Source organism: Scardinius erythrophthalmus, assembly GCF_964197995.2.
Source record: "Scardinius erythrophthalmus genome assembly, chromosome: 20".
Classification (NCBI taxonomy): Eukaryota; Metazoa; Chordata; class Actinopteri; order Cypriniformes; family Leuciscidae; genus Scardinius; species Scardinius erythrophthalmus.
This window is the reverse complement of record NC_138240.1, coordinates 13,150,861-13,169,995: the sequence shown is the minus strand read 5'-3', so window position 1 is coordinate 13,169,995 and position 19,135 is coordinate 13,150,861. Positions and strand designations below refer to the sequence as shown.

At 36.3% G+C, this 19,135-nt stretch overlaps 1 protein-coding gene across 1 annotated transcript; it reads right to left on the bottom strand.

Moving 5' to 3' along the window:
- Positions 1 to 5,583: 5,583 nt before the first annotated feature.
- On the bottom strand, positions 5,584 to 18,838 carry samd10a (sterile alpha motif domain containing 10a). The gene is made up of 5 exons (XM_081348998.1): positions 18,605 to 18,838; positions 14,631 to 14,812; positions 10,059 to 10,227; positions 7,953 to 8,093; positions 5,584 to 7,342 (listed from the first exon to the last, which is right to left on the bottom strand). The coding sequence occupies exons 1-5, from the start codon at positions 18,615 to 18,617 to the stop codon at positions 7,320 to 7,322; spliced, it is 528 nt and encodes a 175-aa protein (XP_081205124.1). The 5' UTR covers positions 18,618 to 18,838; the 3' UTR covers positions 5,584 to 7,319.
- Positions 18,839 to 19,135: the final 297 nt, after the last annotated feature.

The window sequence follows — 19,135 nt, the reverse complement described above, 5'->3', positions numbered from 1 at the left end:
CTAGTATTTTCACTTAAACTCTAAAGGAGACATGTGAGTTTACTGACTTACTTTTCTCAGGAGAAAAATATATAAGAAAGGGAGAGATCAGAAATGTCTTTCTATGTCATATTGCAGGGGTTCCCAAACTGGGGTTGACAAACAAACAGCGGAATCGAAGTCGGAGTTGATGAAAATAAAATCAAAACAAAATGCTTAGGCAACTAAATATATATATATTTTTTAACTTTTTGCAGGTATTTATATTTAAAATTTACAGTAATTTTCTGTCTGAAAAATGACCCAAAAATATCTCATGAAGCACAAATATCCAAATGTTTGGTAAAAAAAAAAAAAAAAAAAAAAAAAAAAAAAAAATGCTGCAAAATAAGAGTATTTTTGTTAGACACCTGAACTTATAAAAGTGAAATATAACAATAATAGGCCTATATAGAAAAGAACTGTAGGGTCAACTAAAACGGGATATTGTAAATAATTATACACCCCAATATAATAATAATAATAATAAGTGTATTTAAACGACATCTCAAAGGTCAAATCTCGGTTGTTGATCTGTTAGGATGTGATCTCTCCATGGTGCGCTAATGGGAACACATGTAGTGAGACCTCAGTCTATAGTTCATTATAATAATAACGCGTCATTAGCGCGCAGCAGAAGCTTGCTGAAACTGGGACAGGAGGGAAGAAGTGGCTTAACTAACGCAATGCTGATTTAGGTTCTTATAATGATTAATTTTATTTCATCATCAGAGCAAAGAAAAGTTGTATTCCGCTGTATGATGAATAACCGTTCAATACAATGCCAAAAATAAACAATTATTAATTGGCTCAATATAGGTCAATAGCAACGCGTCTAGCAACGTAGGGAAGAGGTACACCTGCGTCAAAAAACGCACTGACGCTTTCCATTATAATTTCGTATATGCCTATATGTTTTTAGAATAACGGATGTTTCGCAGACAGCTGTGCTGTGATACCTGTTCGATCGGCTTGAGTTTTTCCTCCTGCACTCCATCTCACACAACATTATTCTCCACTCAGATCCGACTCGCCATGAAGCTGGACTGGACTGTCAGCTGTTAATGCCTCGCGAAACGCATTGTGGGAAATGTAGTTTCGGCACGCTCGGTGAATAGTGAGGGTCATTATTTCTTACAAAAGAACCCAGCAAGCAATTTTGCGTCTAATAGACGTCTAAACATAGCCTAGACGTCTAGGCTAAAATCAGGCTAATTTTAGGCTGTCAGTGAAAATCTAATAGACGTCTAACCATAGCCCAAGAATAGACGTCTAACCATAGCCCAAGAATAGACGTCTAACCATAGCCCAAGAATAGACGTCTAACCATAGCCCAAGAACTAATCATTAATTAGACGGCTATTAAACGACTACATATATACGTCTAATAGACAGTCAATATGGGTCTAGGCTAAAACAAGGCTGAATTTGGGCTGTCAGTGAAAATCTAATAGACGTCTAACCATAGCCCAAGAATAGACGCCTAACCATAGCCCAAGAACTAGTCATTAATTATACGGCTATTAAACGACTACATATATACGTCTAATAGACAGGCAATATGGGTCTAGGCTAAACCAAGGCTGAATTTGGGCTGTCAGTGAAAATCTAATAGATGTCTAACCATAGCCCAAGAATAGACATCAATTACACTACATATACATGTAATAGACAACAAAATGAGGCATAAGGATTTTCACTCAAATATAACAGGTTCTCATAAAGGAAAATCCATCCAAACTAATTGAATATAAAGGATTTATTTAGAACAATTATATTAACAACTTAGACAACATTCAAACATAAAAATGAACATAAAATAGTGGAAAATTTGTAAAACGACTTAAGATACTAAAATTTTTAAAAATTAATTGTTAGCTTTATATTCATAACCACCACTCCCTGCTCTCCCTGGTGCTTGTTTAAAAAGACCAGAAATTTAATTTTTTATTTCCCATTCAGTCGCCGAAGGAAAGTTGGTCATCACTGCGTCTGTCAAATAAGAAAAAGAAAAATATTATTGCTCAAGAAAAGCATTGTTGACAATCATTTTTAACTAATTACAGTCATTCACTTTTGCTAGGTTGCACACTAGAGCTGGCCAATATAGAGTTAACGGAATATAGATTGAGACTATATAATTTATATCAATATTATTAATAAATTAATATCAATAATTGAAATTTTTTGCCTGCATAATGGTGATGCACTAATTATATATATATATATATATATATATATATATATATATATATATATATATATATATATATATATATATATATATATATATTTTAGGGGTGTAACGATACACGTATTGAACGATTCTGTACGAGGCTTTTGGTTCGATTTCAGTATGGATTTTTAAACAGAACTGTTCATTAGACAATTTTTCCTTCTAACCAAAATTTTTTAATTACAAATGTAGGCACGTCAAAAAGCCTGCTCTTAATGTAAGAGAAATCATAACAAATCGTGACAACAATCATGCTCTTTCAGGTAGTGACCATATAGACCTGCATTATATGACTGACTGACAAGAACGGTTTGACCCAAAATATCAAAATTAAAACTACTGCGGAAACAAAGACACCTACATCTTGGATGCCCTTAAGGTAAGCTAAAACATACCAAAATTTAATTTCAAAGCAAACTATCCCTATAAATCATTCTTTATCACTTACTCGTATAACTCTAATAAACATAAAAAGATACTTATAGGGGTAGTTCACTTAAAAAGAAAAAAAAAAAAATCATGTAATCATTTACTCACTTTCACTTGGTTCCAAACCTGTATGGCTTTCTTCTGTTGAACACACACAAAAAAATATATATTATGAATAATGTTGGTAACAAGACATTTAATGGTAGTCAGTGACAAGTGTTCTGTATATTCAATTGCTGTACTTTGTTGACTGATTGCTGGATAATTTGCGATAGTGTCTTTAAAGTGGATTACATCACTCCAGTTCTGATGTTTTTACACTGGCTATCTGTCTGTCAAAGAATTCATATCAAAATACTACAGTTAGTTATTAAATTAACATTTTAAGGCCAAAGTAAATTTCTAATCTTCTGATGCATTATGAACCATCCAGAGCAGACCTCTCAGGTCATCTGGGACAGTAGCCACTAGCCAGCTACTTTTATATCCCCAAAGTCAAAAGAAAACATGGAGAAGCAGCATTCAGTTTTTATGCACCATATATCTGAAACAAATTCACTGAAAACTGAATGTATGCTGCATATTTGAATTCTTTTAAATCAAGTTTAAAGACTTTACTGTTTGCCACTACCTTTTATTAATTGGAAAGGAACAATTTTTTTTATAATTTCTTTTCATGTTGCATATGTTGCTGTTAAGTTTTATGTAAAGTACTTTGAAAATTTGCATTAAATCAAAAACTATTATTACTTACTCTAATCTAATATAAAAACAAAAATATATTAGTATCTTTAATAATAAAATGATAAGTTTCATAGTTTCATGAAACTTCTCATTTTAAAAATAAAATAAGTTTCATAGTTTCATGCTTACCACCTTGAATTTAGATACATTTTAGATTAAGGGCACAGTTGCAATAACACGTGCAGGTAACGTTAACTTGTTGGAGAAAAATAGTAGGCTTACTCTGCATTGGTAATGTTAAAATGTCACGGTCTACACATTATAAAAACGAACTACTTTAAACAATAAACATAACAAAAATAACACGCATACTTACAAGATCGAAGTAGAAATTTGAAGGTTTTCAGAGTGTCGCTCGCCCGTTGCTCTCCGACAGCAGCCTCGTGTAAAATAAAATTGAAAATGGAGGAAATGTGTATATCGCGAGATCTGGCTAAAGTGATCTAGTCGCGCAATGCCAGTAGTCCCAGTAGTCATGTCTCAGTAGTGTTTCGATTGTGCCATCTAGCGGTTGAGAAATGCAATTGCATTTGATTTAATTTGAAATGATAGACAGCCATATCGTAGATTATGTATGAATGTTATGTTTATGTGTGACAGCAAACATTAAGCTGTGTGAGCGAAAACATTTTTAAGACTAATATTCTTATACTATATCGCTGGTCTGAATCAGGGCTATAGCCAAGCCGTACGTAGACCATATTGCCTTCATTTCGCCAGGTGGGCTAAAGCAGACCGCATATAGCCCGTCCAATTCAGAGCTAAATCGTGACTACAGATCGACCATGTCTTGAAATGACACATTGAACCTTGTAGATATCATTACTAATGCGAACATGATGCAATATCAACCATTTCATGCACTGCCTGGCAAAAAACTACAATTAATCAGTTTTGACTAAGTGGGCTACAATAGCCGGGTCTGAATACGAGCTAAATCGTGGCTACGCATAGCCTATATAACATGTAAAATAAAGCAAACCAAACAACTTGTAATCACAGTAGACTTTGCTTACATGATGGAATATCATACATCTCACAAGTTATTTTGGAAAAAAATACATTTTTCCAGATTAAATGTTATTTGGGCTAAAAGTGGGTTACGCATAGCCGGGTCTGAATACGAGCTAAATCGTGGCTACGCACAGCCTATAACATGTAGCCTAAAATAAAGTAAGCCAAACAACTTGTAATCACGGTAGACTTTGCTTACATGATGGATCATACATCTATCAAGTTATTTTGGAAAAAAAATACATTTATCCAGATTAAATGTTATTTGGGCTAAAAGTGGGTTACGCATAGCCGGGTCTGAATACGAGCTAAATCGTGGCTACGCACAGCCTACACATATAACATGTAAAATAAAGCAAACCAAACAACTTGTAATCACAGTAGACTTTGCTTACATGATGGAATATCATACATCTCACAAGTTATTTTTGAAAAAAATACATTTATCCAGATTAAATGTTATTTGGGCTAAAAGTGGGTTACACATAGCCGGACTATATCGGGTCTATATTTAACCCAGACGTTGAAAAGACGGCTATTGCTTGCTGGGAAGTCCCAAATACAAGTAATGGCGTTTATGATTTTAATTGGTTTAACTAAAATGTACAATAAATATGTTTTTATATATTAACCTACACATTTCATCAGGCCTCAAATTGTACCTGTTCAGTAATGACATCACAACTGGCCCGTTCACACCAAGAACGATAACTATAAAGTAAACTATTAATATTAGTGTCCACACCATCGGATTATTTCGTTCTGTTTATTCTAAGCACGTGCTTGTCTGTCACTTTAAATGCTCGCGCGGATTCTGATTGGCTGTCAGTGTTTTTATTGTTCTTTGGCTGTGATTCCAACGATATCGTTTCTCTATGCGTTATCGTTATAGCTGTGGTGTGAACTCTGCTATTTTTTATATTGAGAATATTGAAAATAGTATTTTTAGAACTATATCTTTATAGTCCTTGGTGTGAACGGGCTAATTTCTGTTAACTCTTTTTATGATGAAACAAATGCACTTTTAAAAAGTAGGTTTCATTTTTTTTTTTTTTTTTCAAAGCTCAAAAGGCACTGATTTGTAGGAATGACCCATATAAAACAATTATAAGAGAAAAAAAACACTTCTCTTTGAAAATGTTGATTAAAGTTGTGCAGGCTGACTTTATTTGAAATAAAAAGTGCACAAAACAGCTTGAGTGCAGCTTGTTTGGAGTACTGTTATCTCTGAACTAATTCCCAAATCACACACATACTCATACACACAAACAAAAAGCATAAAAGGAAATGGGGGGAAAAAAATTGGCTACTTGTTTCGTAATGATCACAAACAACTTGTCTTGTAAAATAGCAAGAAGTCTTTTGCAATGTCAAATACATATATGCACATACTTATTTACAAATTAATTCCAATTAATTTGATATTCAACATTTGTGATCAATTAGAACTAGTCTATAACTGTTGGTCTCAACCATACAAATATGTGTGAAAAAATCCAAATGTTTCTTTTGGTACATCATGTAAAAATGTGACAATGCATTCTGAGAATGTACAATCCAGATTTAACATGAACAGAGCTGCCCGCGGGTAAAAGCACATTGTGAAATCCGAACTGTGGCTAAAAAACATTTGCCTATTTGTTTAATTGACAAAACAATTAGCTTTTCAACAAAGTGAAGACAATCCTTGAACTAGTTTAGCATTTTTCAGAAGAAAACGGTTGCCAATAAAGTATCTTTTAAAACATTTTAAATGCCAATGCACTTTCCACAGTAGAAGAATGTTTGAGTCATGGTGTCACAACACTTAACAATCCATGTTAAGGAATCATTCTCCTATCATTACTTAAAATAATACACGAGACTCATCACAAAATAATGCAGGAATACACTTTTACAAGTTGTGCGTGTCTCAAACTGCTTTTAGGTTCTCGCACTGCATCATCTTGATGTTTTGATGTGGGTTATCTGAATGGTCTCTCGTGCAAGTCCAGACTTGAGTCTTTCTAGGACACAATGCAGCACGTCATCCGTTTGCCTTAACTTTACATCTGTCATCTGCAATTATCAGACACTTACAGAGCTTTGTAATTTACACAGACTTTTGTGGCCAACATTTCAGGGTGAATGCTGTTGTCATTGTCACGTGGGGAACTCGTTTGGACGCATTTTATCTCTGTTCCCAGAAACAGTTAAAAAGCAAATGTATTGTTACAAGAAACAATAACCAGTACAGCCTATAACCAGACACAGGAAGTCCAGTTGAGTTCAGAGTACAAACGCAAGTTTGAATCATTTAGGTTCATCTATAATGTGATTTGATTCCAGCAACTCTACCAGTACATTTTGCTTAAACAAGACCACAGTCTTGATTGATACGTTTGAGGGCACGTCTGGTAAGGTCACATTCCAGCAGAAAATTGTTTGTTTTCTATGTGCAAAAGGTCTTCATAACACCACGGCTTTTGCACGTTCTGATAGTGTTGCCAGACATCCAGGTTACTGTTGAACGTCATGTAGACTTTAATCTAGATCAGAGTTTTTACAAAATCCAGGGAGCTTTGGTACAGCCAGCTTGGTCCACCTTCATCAGATACAAAGATTTCGGATTTCTTCTTCATTTTATGATTTTTAAAGCAGATTTGGGATAGATAAATCAAAGGGCGCACATGAAAGCTCCTTTTGCAGGTGTCATCCAAGGTTGTCTGAGTTTTCTTAAGCATAGTGAGGATGTGGAGGCTGAGCTGTATAACTGAAACCTGTCCCCGTGTCCCAGTCCCTGACAGCTCCAGTCAAATGTCTCTGGCCTCAACCTGACTAGACATATTGATGTCCCTTCAGAGTCAGTGTGGTAGAACTACCCCATGCATGGTTGAAGTTATGACAGGTTTCCAGATAGCCCTGGAGAAGAGAGGGACAGTGAAAGAAAATGAATGAATGAATTTAATGTGTAAAAATACCTATATATACACATGAGAGAATCCAGGAGATAATATATCCTTTCTGGGTTTGGGTTTTTAATATAGACTACGGTTCAAAAGTTTGGGGTCGGTAAGATATATATATATATATATATATATATTTTAAAGAAACCTTTATTCAGCAAGGATGCATTAAATAGATCAAAAGTGAGAGTAAAGACATTTATACTGTTACGAAAATAAATGTTTTTCTTTTGAACCCTCTGTTCATCAAAGAATCCTGAAGGTTTCCACAAAAATATTAAGCAGCACAACCGTTTTCAACATAATAAGAAATGTTTCTAGAGCGCCAAATCAGCATATCAGAATTATTTCTGAAGGATCGTGTGACACTGAAGACTGGAGTAATGATGCTGAAAATTCAGCTGTGCCATCACAGGAATAAAATATATCTTAAAAATATATACAGTATTAAAATAAACCCCACAACTTTCATTTTTCCTTATGCAACGTTATCGCTTTAGGTCATGCCACCTGCTGCAGAATCTTTCTTCCTCATTTTTGCTCTTTATTCACACACACATACACACCTCTACTTAGCAGCTGTAAGTTGCGCCCTTCCTCTTGTACTTGTAGTTGTAGAACCTGCTGGAGAAGCTCTTGTCTCAGAGTCTCCTGAACCAAACCCATCCGTTCTAACTTCTCGCCATTCAGTCTCAAAATAGCACGACCTGACAAAGACAAATTGACAGAAAGAGAGACAATTTCAGTAGGCATGAGCTCTTTGGAAACACACAAGCTCTGCAGCCTCTGCATTATGTATGCACAGTTTTGCTGGCAGCTATAAACAAGTTACAGCATTGCAAATCCCCGTAAGGTTGTTATCGCTGTGTTCCCAGTGATCTTTGCATGTGTGACTATGGTAACATGCTGTGTGGAACTGCAGCCTGAGGGCACAGGCCGCCCCGGGTTCTTTTCCCACTTTGTATCCAACTGAGCCTCTCGTGCTGTGACTCTAAACACTTCAGTCCAAAGCTTTGCAGAAAAACCATTGTGGCTGTATTTCATCCTCATGTTTTTAACTCCCTTTTCTCTCAATTTCCTTTTCTTTGGATCTCACCCAAGATCACCCAAGTGTCTGTGATCTTGATGCTTTGTATCCACTGAGAGAGAATAGTAGAACCTCATGGGTCCCTATAAGCGAGATCATGTTCAAGGAGTGAGTGGGAGAAGCAGCGGTCTAAGCTGTGAGTGAGACCCTGTGACACACTCCGATATATTAGACGCATATACAAGCAAGAAGTCTTCAAACCCAACAAAAATAATGAACGATATCAGTATGGCCAGCGAGTCTTAGCTTCGAGCTAGTGGAGAGTCATTGGTGTGGACGAGGGGTCAAGGTTTGGTTGGTTAGCATGGGCACATTTGCCCCTGCTGGTAGATGCTGAAACTACACCATCTGGCTGCATCTTTCTGCACTGATGGCCAATCCAACTTTTTCATGTATTCCAACTTAATGATTTGGCAGACATCAAACACTACTGGTCAAAAGTTTGAGATCTTTAAGATTTGTTTAAAGAATTTTGAAAGAAGGCTTTTTCAATGCTTTTATCACCACTAGGGCTGGCCCCAAGGGGAGGCATTAGCGGGCCATGCCCCCCCAAACGAGTTACTAACCCTAACCTGTTGATCGATCATCACCCAGTAAAAGCTCTTAGGTCTGCCAATCAAAGGCTTTTAGTTGTTCCAAAAACCAGACTAAAGTCTAGTAGCGATCGGGCAATCGCCATAGCCACTTCTAACCTTTGGAACAGCTTGCCAATTCAAATCAGAACTGCCCCTACATTACCACTTTTAAATCAAAGTTAAAAATGTTTATTTGATCTGTCTTATAATCTGTGACGTGTTGCTTTACTGTTTATTCATCTGCGACATTGTGCCTGTCTGAATGTATGTTATGGTTATGTATTTTACTTATGTCTTCATGTATAAGTTATCTCCACAATTAAGTGCTCTATAAATAAATTAAAATTGAATTGATTCTTTTTGGAAGCCCTTAACATCTTGAAATTGACATTTTTTCTTTGTCTTTCACAGCTCAGGCAAGTAGCTGTGCATGTTCATGTGCCGCCATCAGCTACAGAGTTGTCACAATGTAATTTTCCTAACTATGCGGAAAATGACATAGCTCAGATGAATGTCTCAAAAACAAAACAGTGTCCATGACCATATATGTCAGATTTCTAATCTTGTACATGCGAGTTTCCTGTGCCAGTGCTTTACTTTTTTTTTTTTATATTGAAAATGGAGCAGGAAAGAGTAGAGCACAGTAAATTCAGAGGTTGAGAATGAAATTGTATCAGTTCTTTGACAAGATACGTGTTTTGAGGAGAGTAGATGAGCACAGGTTGGCTGACCTTCAGCTAAAAGGGTAATGGTTCTGTCATACCATATGAGATTCAGTAGATGTGTTGGTGTCAGGGGATTGGTCTTACTGCTGAGTATGCGGTACCTTTAAAAAGGTGTTGTTTTTTTCGCAGGATCGCTACTGTTATGTGAGATTTTATACAGAATGTTACTATATGCATATGCAGTTTCATATGAATAATGGCTTACATGATACCATCATGTATAGGGATATAAATTACATACAATAGCAACAATTATTTTTATTTTTTTTAAGTTGGATTACACACCTGTAATTGCATGGTGGGAAAAGGCTTCCACGTAGGTCAAGTAGTTGTGCGGACAGTGCTTCTTCAGCCATCTGCACACGTCCTGCTGAGACCACAGAACCACTGGCCTGGAGAGACACGGCAAGGTGGGGCTGGTGTGGTAAACAGAGTACGATTCACCTGAACGTAACTGCAAGAGAAAGAAATAGAGCATGGGAAAGAGACAGAGACAGGGAAACTCATTTAAATATGCATTTCACAGAGAAGTGGAACCGAAAAACAAATCTCAAAATGTGACTGAATTGTGTGCATCCTTCTGGAGTCCTACCATGCATGAACGCACAACTTTTTATAGCACAACTAATTTGAAACCAATCTCTTGCACAGTAATAAAAAAAAGAATATACACAGATAAACAGCTCTCCCTCCTGCTAAGACCACTGGGAAAAAAAATAAATAAATAACAGTCATGCACTGGCAGTGATTAAGATGGATGTTTTCATCTCACGCAGCCACCTGATTGGCCGCCTGATGGACACGGCCATGATTCTGCACATTGAGCTGTATAAATGAAGGCCATTCTAGATTGATTAGCATTCGTTACAACGGCTGCGCTAGTGACATGAGCCACAATAACACTTGCTTAACCTTCATCGCACACTTCCATACGGTAAATGGTAAATGGACTGCATTTATATAGCGCTTTCAACAGACCCATGGCCACCAAAGCGCTTTACATATCGCCTCACATTCACCCATTCATTCACTCATTCATACGCCGACAGCGGTGTCAGCCATAAGGCGCCATCCAGCTCGTCGTTGTTTTCGAAAGAAATTAATACTTTTATTTAGCCAGGACAGAATCAATTGATCAAAGTGACAGTAAAGTATTTATAATGTTACATATATTTCTATATCAAATAAAAGCTGTTCTTTTGAACTTATTCATTATGGTTTTCACAAAATTTGTATAAATGAAATAAAAAAATAATAATTTTTTTATAAATTGGATAATAATAAGAAAAGTTTCCTAAGCACCAAATCAGCATCAGAATGATTTCTGAAGGATCATGTGATACTGAAGAAAAATGATGCTGAAAATTCAGATTTGCCATCACAGGAATAAACTATATTTTAAAATACATTAAAATAGAAAACATTTCTATTAATTGTAATAATTCACAATTTTACTGTATTTTTTATCAAATAAATGCAGCTTTGGTGAGTCTTATTTCAAAAACATTCAAAATCGTACCAACACCAAACTCTAATTTATAATATTATATATTATTTATATATTCTATTCTACTATTTCGTAATATGTTGGGTCGCCATAAAATCTGGGTCCTGAAGCAAATCTTGTTTCATAAAATAACTGTGCTTTGCATATTTTCTTCCCTTTCCTTAGTGCTCCGTTTCATTAACAGTCATTTATCCTAACACAATCACAGCCCTACATCTTCTCACTTCTCCCTCTATTTGTTTCGTTTTTCTAAGCCATTTACCACCATCTGTACCCCATCCCTCAAGTTCATCTTCAATTTTCTTTCTCCTTCACAGTTTTTCCCCCATCTCTCCTGCTCCCTTTCTCTCTCTTCTCCCTCAGGCAACTTTCTACTTTGTGCCTTTGCTGTGTTTGCCCTTGAGGGCAGTGGGGAATTCTTTCTTCTGCAACTGCAGGAAATCACACACACACATTCTTGCACATACATGTATGCATGCATGCACACATATAGGCTGAATAAGTGACTGTTCCACTCAGCTGGTTTTGGGAGGGATGCACATCTCTGTAGGGCATAAACACACCGAGGTCCCTCTAAACCCTTGCAGATGAGAACATGAGACGATCAAGCATGTCAGTGAATGCATTTACATCTTCACCCATCTTTTTTAACTACCTGCTCTCACAGTAAACAATGAACATACTATTGTTTGTGGCTTAAATGGATTTGATTAAGTAGCTGTCTTTTTACAAACGTTTAATGCCAATTATTCAAGATTCTCTCTTGAATTGCGCTCTATGCCATTCGAAGTCTTGAGAGAGGAATTCACAACACTTGAAGATAATATTAATTATTTATAGTATGATTTCCATTCACATGGACCCCAGAGAATCAGTGTGAGCACAATAAAGCAAAAAATACAAACCCTAACAATCAAAAATGGCCCCCAGTGCACAAATGCATACACATAATAGTCACATTTTTTACTACAAACAGACAACTTGAGTTCTTCATTTCTTCTTTGATCATTCTGAGACGGCATGGCTGCGGAAAGTGGCGTGTCTCGGCAAAGTTTATAGACAATAACAATAAAATAAGATGAAAGTGAGAAAACATTTGTGATAAAAGTGACATGTTTTTCTATTTTCTTTTCTTCTTTGTTAACTTTTTTTCTGGGATGAGCACACTGTGTGGTGAGATGTCAGTGAGTCTTTTATGTACTGACATACACACAACTGCATTGTTAAGAAAAATACTAACAAGAGTAGCTGATATGAACAAAGGATTTGTGTATGAAGCCATTAGTGGAAGAGATAAAACAGAGCTGTTTCTCTGTCCTGTCACGGTGGGATATGGCTAACAAGGTCACCAATCATTAAAAACGGTTTAAATTAAGGCCAAAAAAGTGCAGAGGTTAGTTAGAATCTCATCAGCTCCTGTTTGGGGTTTTCATAAAGAATAAATTAACATAGACGTCTGATCACACCAAGCTTTTGATCATAGATTCACTTTTTGGAAAATCAAAGGCAAACACTCTGAACCTTTGCACTCTGATCCGGTTCAGCAAAATCCAACAAATTTAAACCCAAGTTCAAAAGATTCACCTTAAGTCTGGTGTTCCTCTTCCAATTACTCTGGCAAAAAGCAAGATTTGTGAACGATTTAGATATTGTACTGGTGTTTGAGATTTGAAATAAAATAGATGAGACAATAAAAACAGATGAAAGATTTTGCCATGTTTATGCATTAAATAATATTAGTATATAACATATATATATATATATATAAATGCTGTTCTTTTAAATGTTCTTCTTTTGAAATTTCTATTTAATCAAAGAATCCTGAAAAACGTCTTTTTTTCCACAAAAACATTAAGCAGCAAAAGCCTTTTTTCATTGTGTAATAATAAATGTTTCTTGAGCAGCAAATTTAAAATGATTTCTTAAGGATCGTATGAAACTGAAGACTGGAGTAATAATGCTAAAAATTCAGCTTTGCCATCACAGGAATAAATTACATTTAAATAAAAATATTACAAAAAAAACAAGTTCATTTGAATTGTAATATTATTTCACAATATTACATTTTTTTACTGTATTTTTGATCAATTAAATGCAGCCTTGGGGAGCATATAAGATACTTCTTTCAAAACGACTTCTTTGCGACAGTTTAATTCATGTTTAATCCACTAAACACAAAATGTCCAAATGAACAGAACCTCTGCTGAGTTCACAGATGAGATAAAAAAAACTAATTTAGCACTAGAAAAAGAAATGGAAAAGAAAATGGAAATGACCACAGAACACTGGATTTGCCTTAAGTAATTACTTTTGAATACTATTAATTAAATGCAGAACACAAACTCATTAAGATAATATTATCTATCTATCTCAGTTTAACGAAATCAGGTTTGGGCCTAATTATTATCAGCAAACCTGTTGTAAACTCTAAGAGGAGTCTAATTGTGCGGGTGAGACCGACTTTGACCCACAAAGCTCTGCAAACCCGACTAGAGGCACTTGCTTCATTAATATGCTAATGCAGAAGATCAAATGAAGTTAAAAACACACATTACGACCCATATAGCTGCTCACAGTGCTCAAAATCAGCAGTGCCCATGTGACCTGAGGCTCACAAGGCTTTTTAAAGCCATTCTGTGGAGAGTGGTCTCTCTCTTCAGAACCCTCTGGCCTAACAGCATAACTCGTTACTACAAACTAAAGCTTTTAGATGGCTGGAAAGAGAGAGGAAGCCTTTTGTTGCCAGTCTGCCCTCCTCCACCTTTTTTAATGCACAGGTTTTCATACAAGTGCATTTCTGAGAAACATTTTTCACACTATTAATGCAACAACCGACCGCCATACATTATATTTGCACACAAATTCTCTAATCACACCTTTTAATGACCAAACTATGGATCTGCATTGCATTAGCTCTGCTGTATAATAACTATTCAACAGCCTACTTCCCTATTTTTCACAGCTGTCAAATTCCTTTGCACTGCAAATAGTGAAGTTACTAGTTTATCTATTCATATGACTCATGAATATGGTAATCAGCAATAGCAACATTTTTGAGTAGCTTGCCCAACACTGTTCTTTCACAATGTCCTCTTTTGATCAATTACAATATCATGTGAAAATGCAACAGTAAGAGCTTGAAAGAGCTTCGGTTTTGACACTCATGTTAATGAGATGGTACAAAATGCTGATAATTTGAAGCTGATACAGGGAATACATAATAAACTGCTTGACTTTGTTCTTATCTTTATTTAATCAGAAGAAGAGGACTCGTGTCTTTCTCATGCTCAATGTAGACTCATATTCAGATGGACTGAGATGTTCGGTACATATTTCCTTCTTGGTCTCACCTGCAGTCCTTCGGTTCCAGGCTGCTGCAGTAGTTTGACCGTTCGACCACCTGCCGTTTTGCGGCCCTGCCCCTCGTGCCAGGTAAGGTTTCCACCTGCACAACGACTCAATTGGTACTTAAAATCCTCTGGAAGAGCCCTGTACTCCACCGCAGGGCGACAGAAGGTAAAACTGGAGGCCGCTGCAACACAAAAAGAGAGATTTGGCATTCATTTAGACATACATTCCATCCGTCTTACTTGTGTTTTCACTTCCCCCTTCAGAAAGACACAGACCACTGAGATGTACAGCTTGACTAGAGCCTTGTGGGAGATTCAATGTTTACATTCATCAAAAATGCTGTGGTTACAGGTCAGTTCAAGGACTGGGTTTGTCATTAGGGGTTTTGGTGGTTAAGAAAGAGTTTAGGCTCAAGTAAAAGCTAAGCCTCGACAAAAAGTAATGTTTGAAAGACCCGTATCTGCTGCGGCTGACTGGGCGGCTTGGATTCTTCCCGAAATAATAACTAAAGATACTAGTCAGCAAAGTTAATGGGAAAATTATGCATTAGAGTGTCAGAGGGCGATAAACCAGCAGAGCATTGGTAGCCCGTGGGGTAATCTAATGAAAAGCATACGAGGCTCCAGATTTCCAGGAAGGAAAACTTTAAGTGCTGCTAAATACCGAACGACTCTGAAACATAAGTTCTTGCTGAGCTAGACAAAAACTAGCATTTGCAATTCATGATACAATTAACTGGAAACTTTTGTTGAGACCTTTCTGGTACAAAACATGCTTTAAAATACTCTTTTAAAATCCTTTACTTACCCTAACGTCATTCCAAACCTATATGACTTTCTATCTTTCTTTTTTTTTTTTAATATATGAACGTTTCAAATTAAATTTGAAAAATGTCAGTGTTGTTTTTGGACCCCACTGGCTTTTGGACCCCATTTAAAAATGAAAATGTTCAAATACAAATGTGTACATACATAATAGCTGTGAGCATAAGACTGTGAAAATGTGCATATTTCAAAAAGCAATACAGCAGACCAGCACATAGTTTCGCTCGACTGGTGACTGTAAATGAGTCGGTGGGCAGCATAAGCAGATTTTCTCCCACAAGCTGCGAGAGGCCAGTGCATTAAAAGACAAAGACAGATACAGAGTGTGTACGTGCTCATTAAAACCTCACGCTTCTAATCACTACCTTAGTCTTAGCACAAACGAGTACAATCAGTCATCTCCGCGCATGGCAGTGTGCGTGTGATGGTATTATATCTGTATGTGCGTGTGTGCATAAGCAAGAGTTGATGAGAGGGAAAGACTATAAGTTTATGTGTGTGTGTGTGTGTGTGTGTGTGTGTGTGTGTGTGTGTGTGTGTGTGTGTGTGTGTGTGTGTGTGTGTTGAAAGTGGAGGCCAGGATGAGATAAAAGGGATGTCTTTTGCTCTCGTTCCCTGCAGCCTCGCAGGCGGCTACAAAGGCCGCCCTCATCAAGAGTGCATGGGGGATGCCTGCCTGTATGAATGCATTTGGGATGGAGTCAGAGTTGAACACAGTCTTTCATCGCTGTGCCTCTGAAGCAGACATTAGAGAGATGTCGCACTACTGTGGCTGGGGGGTGAAAACACGTCAAGGCCTGTTAGACTTGGACAGATGTTGCCCTTATTTGCTATATTTGTGTGCAAAAAGATGTGCTCCTAAATCTAGAAACTGTATCTCCTCCTGAAAGCTTACAATAAAGGGGAAATAGAAAAGTCTATAGGCAGCAGAGCTTTTATATTACTGTTCAAAAGTTTGGGGGTCGGTAAGATTTTTTAATGGTTTTGAAAGAAGTCTCTTATCATCATCAAGGCAGCTTATATTTTGAAATATTGTTACAAATTAAAATAACTGTTTTCTATTGTAATGCATTTTGAAATGTATTTTATTCCTGTGATGGCAAGTTGAATTTTCAGTCTTCAGTGTCACATGATCCTTCAGAAATCATTCTAATTTGCTGATTTGGTGCTCAAGAAAGATTTCTTATTATTATCGATGCTGAAGTCACTTGTGTTGCTGACCCATATATTCATATGATACATTTTTTCAGAAAAGTATTTATATGAAAAATATTTTTTTGTAACATTATACATGACTTTAATGTCCCTTTTAATTAATTTAATGTGACCTTGCTGAATAAAAGTATTAATTTTTGAATGGCATAGTCAATAATATTATTGTATCAAAAAGCATGTCTATGTTCAAGGCCATAAACAACTTAGATAATGATTAATCTAAGATGAATATGCAGATTAGTGTTAGGTAAAGTATATATATATATATATATTTTTTTTTTTAATCATCTTTTTTTAATTCTGTAAAACACAAAATGAGCAACTTAGCAAAATGCTCATGCTACTCTTTTCCATACTATAAAAGTAAAAGGTGAAGAGTCATTGTCAAGCTGCAAAAAAGCACCATAAATTTACTCAATATGACTCGTAGCACTATATTCTGAAATGTAGCACTATATTCTAAATCTTCTGAAGTCATATAATATGTTTGTATGAAGCCATCTTGTAATAAACCATCTTTATTTTTTTGGTCATTCTATAAGCTTGAAATAGCACTGATCACCATTTATATTCATTGTATGGAAAAAGCACCATCAATTAGTGATCTACCAAAGAAATTAGTTCAGAACGACATGAGTGTGAGTACATGATGACAATTTAAACTTTTAGTTGAATTTTTCCTTCAATCTTGAATATGTGGTTACAGCCACACTTCATGGTGCCAATATGAAAGAACAAACCAACCAAAGACCAATCTCTAAATTCATATTATATTACAGATTTATCATCCATGGCAGCGCTTCATTCCCTAAAGCACAAGCACATAATTAAATCCAGGCCAAGGTGTTTTTCTCACCTGCTGCACCCACTGGACCGAACTAACGATGTGCTCTCTTGTGAGAGCCAAGCAAGTTTGCCAAAGATCTCTGAACAGCATGAGGGGTTTGAACTTGGGAAGGGAGGGAAACACAACATCTGTGTGAAATAATGAGCTACAGACTGAGAGAGAGAGAGAGAGAGAGAGAGAGAGAGAGAGAGAGAGAGAGAGAGAGAGAGAGAGAGAGAGAGAGAGAGAGAGAGAGAGAGAGAGAGAGAGAGAGAGAGAGAGAGAGAGAGAGATGCTTCAGATCTGTTTGGCCTCATTATCTATGCAGATGAATGCAAAAATGAATATGCAAGCCACATTAAAGTGGTGTATGACACAAACCGCTCAGCAGGTAACTGGTTCACCAGAAAAGTATAGATAGTTTCAATGTGATCTCAGACTGGAAAAAGAAAGAAGATTGGGGTTTCCTTCTGAGGTTTTGAAGGACATGTTGAGACGTAGATTCTCGAGCAGAATTTTGTCAATGAGAAAGCCACGATTAGCCTATGTGTCAACACCTTTCAATTTACACAACCAAAACTACAAAACGTTCACAGAAACAGATAATACTTTACTCAAACTTCACAAAATGTCAAATGAATTATTTTGCCATTTACACTTATACTAGATAGCCGGATAAATAAAAATAATATTGCTTGCAAATGACTCAAATTCTTTTGAACTGGTTCATATTAAAAGTCTGACACTGCACACACACTAAAGCCCCCCATACACACATTAATAATCAGACTGTCAACCTACTTAATTCTTTAAAACTAACCATGCCACTGAGTACAAGGCAATTTTATTCTGAGTAGATATGCCTTTAACTGAAACCTATATGAAAATTATTAAAATTATAAGAAATGCAAATGCCCACCTGAGTGCTATTTCAACACCAATGTTACATTCAAATTATAGCATAGGCTATATGAAATATATTCAAAGAAATTACATCTAAAATATATTATGGGACAACTGATAGCCTACCTCGAGTCAACTCTAGCTTGCAACGTACCATCTAACTACTACGATCATCTTTTTGATGAAAATAAAACTAAATAATTACCGTCTACTGCCATGTCAACAATCCAGACTCTGCGACAATGCTCCTGTTAGATTAAAAGTTGCGAGCTGAAGAGTCCCATTTCCACCCTGGGCGCACTGAAAGGTGTTTCTTCAGCAGGTAGCCTACATCCAGTGTGTAGTGAGCGACTCGCGCTTCGCAATGTCAAATATGAGAGTAGGCTACACATATCGCGCGCTGCACACATTCTCACGCTGACGCCTCCCCACGCGCAGTTCACCTCAACCACCTCATGAAGCTTTTCATATTTTGAGAATAAAATTAAATAATAAATAAATAAATGATTCATCTTCATTAAATTATCTATGCTATATATTTAAAATATATTATCTCTCTTGTACAAAGATAAAATATAGCCTAAATAGTAGCCTAGGCTATGCTATTATTTTTTAATGCACGCAACAAAAAACCGGTTTTGCTAAATTGCCTCTTTGAACTTTGCCTAATTAAAAATGTGTAGTTTATCTGTAAACCCTCTTGCTTGGTGTATTAGGTTATTTCTAATCGTTATAT

What these genes read in the sequence shown, in the direction of transcription:
- samd10a (XM_081348998.1), bottom strand. An exon ending in CTGGAACCGAAGGACTGCAG is followed by an intron (nt 10,228 to 14,630) that starts GTGAGACCAAGA and finishes TTTCTCTTGCAG; the next exon opens with TTACGTTCAGGTGAATCGTA. An exon ending in TTCCCACCATGCAATTACAG is followed by an intron (nt 8,094 to 10,058) that starts GTGTGTAATCCA and finishes TGTCTTTGTCAG; the next exon opens with GTCGTGCTATTTTGAGACTG.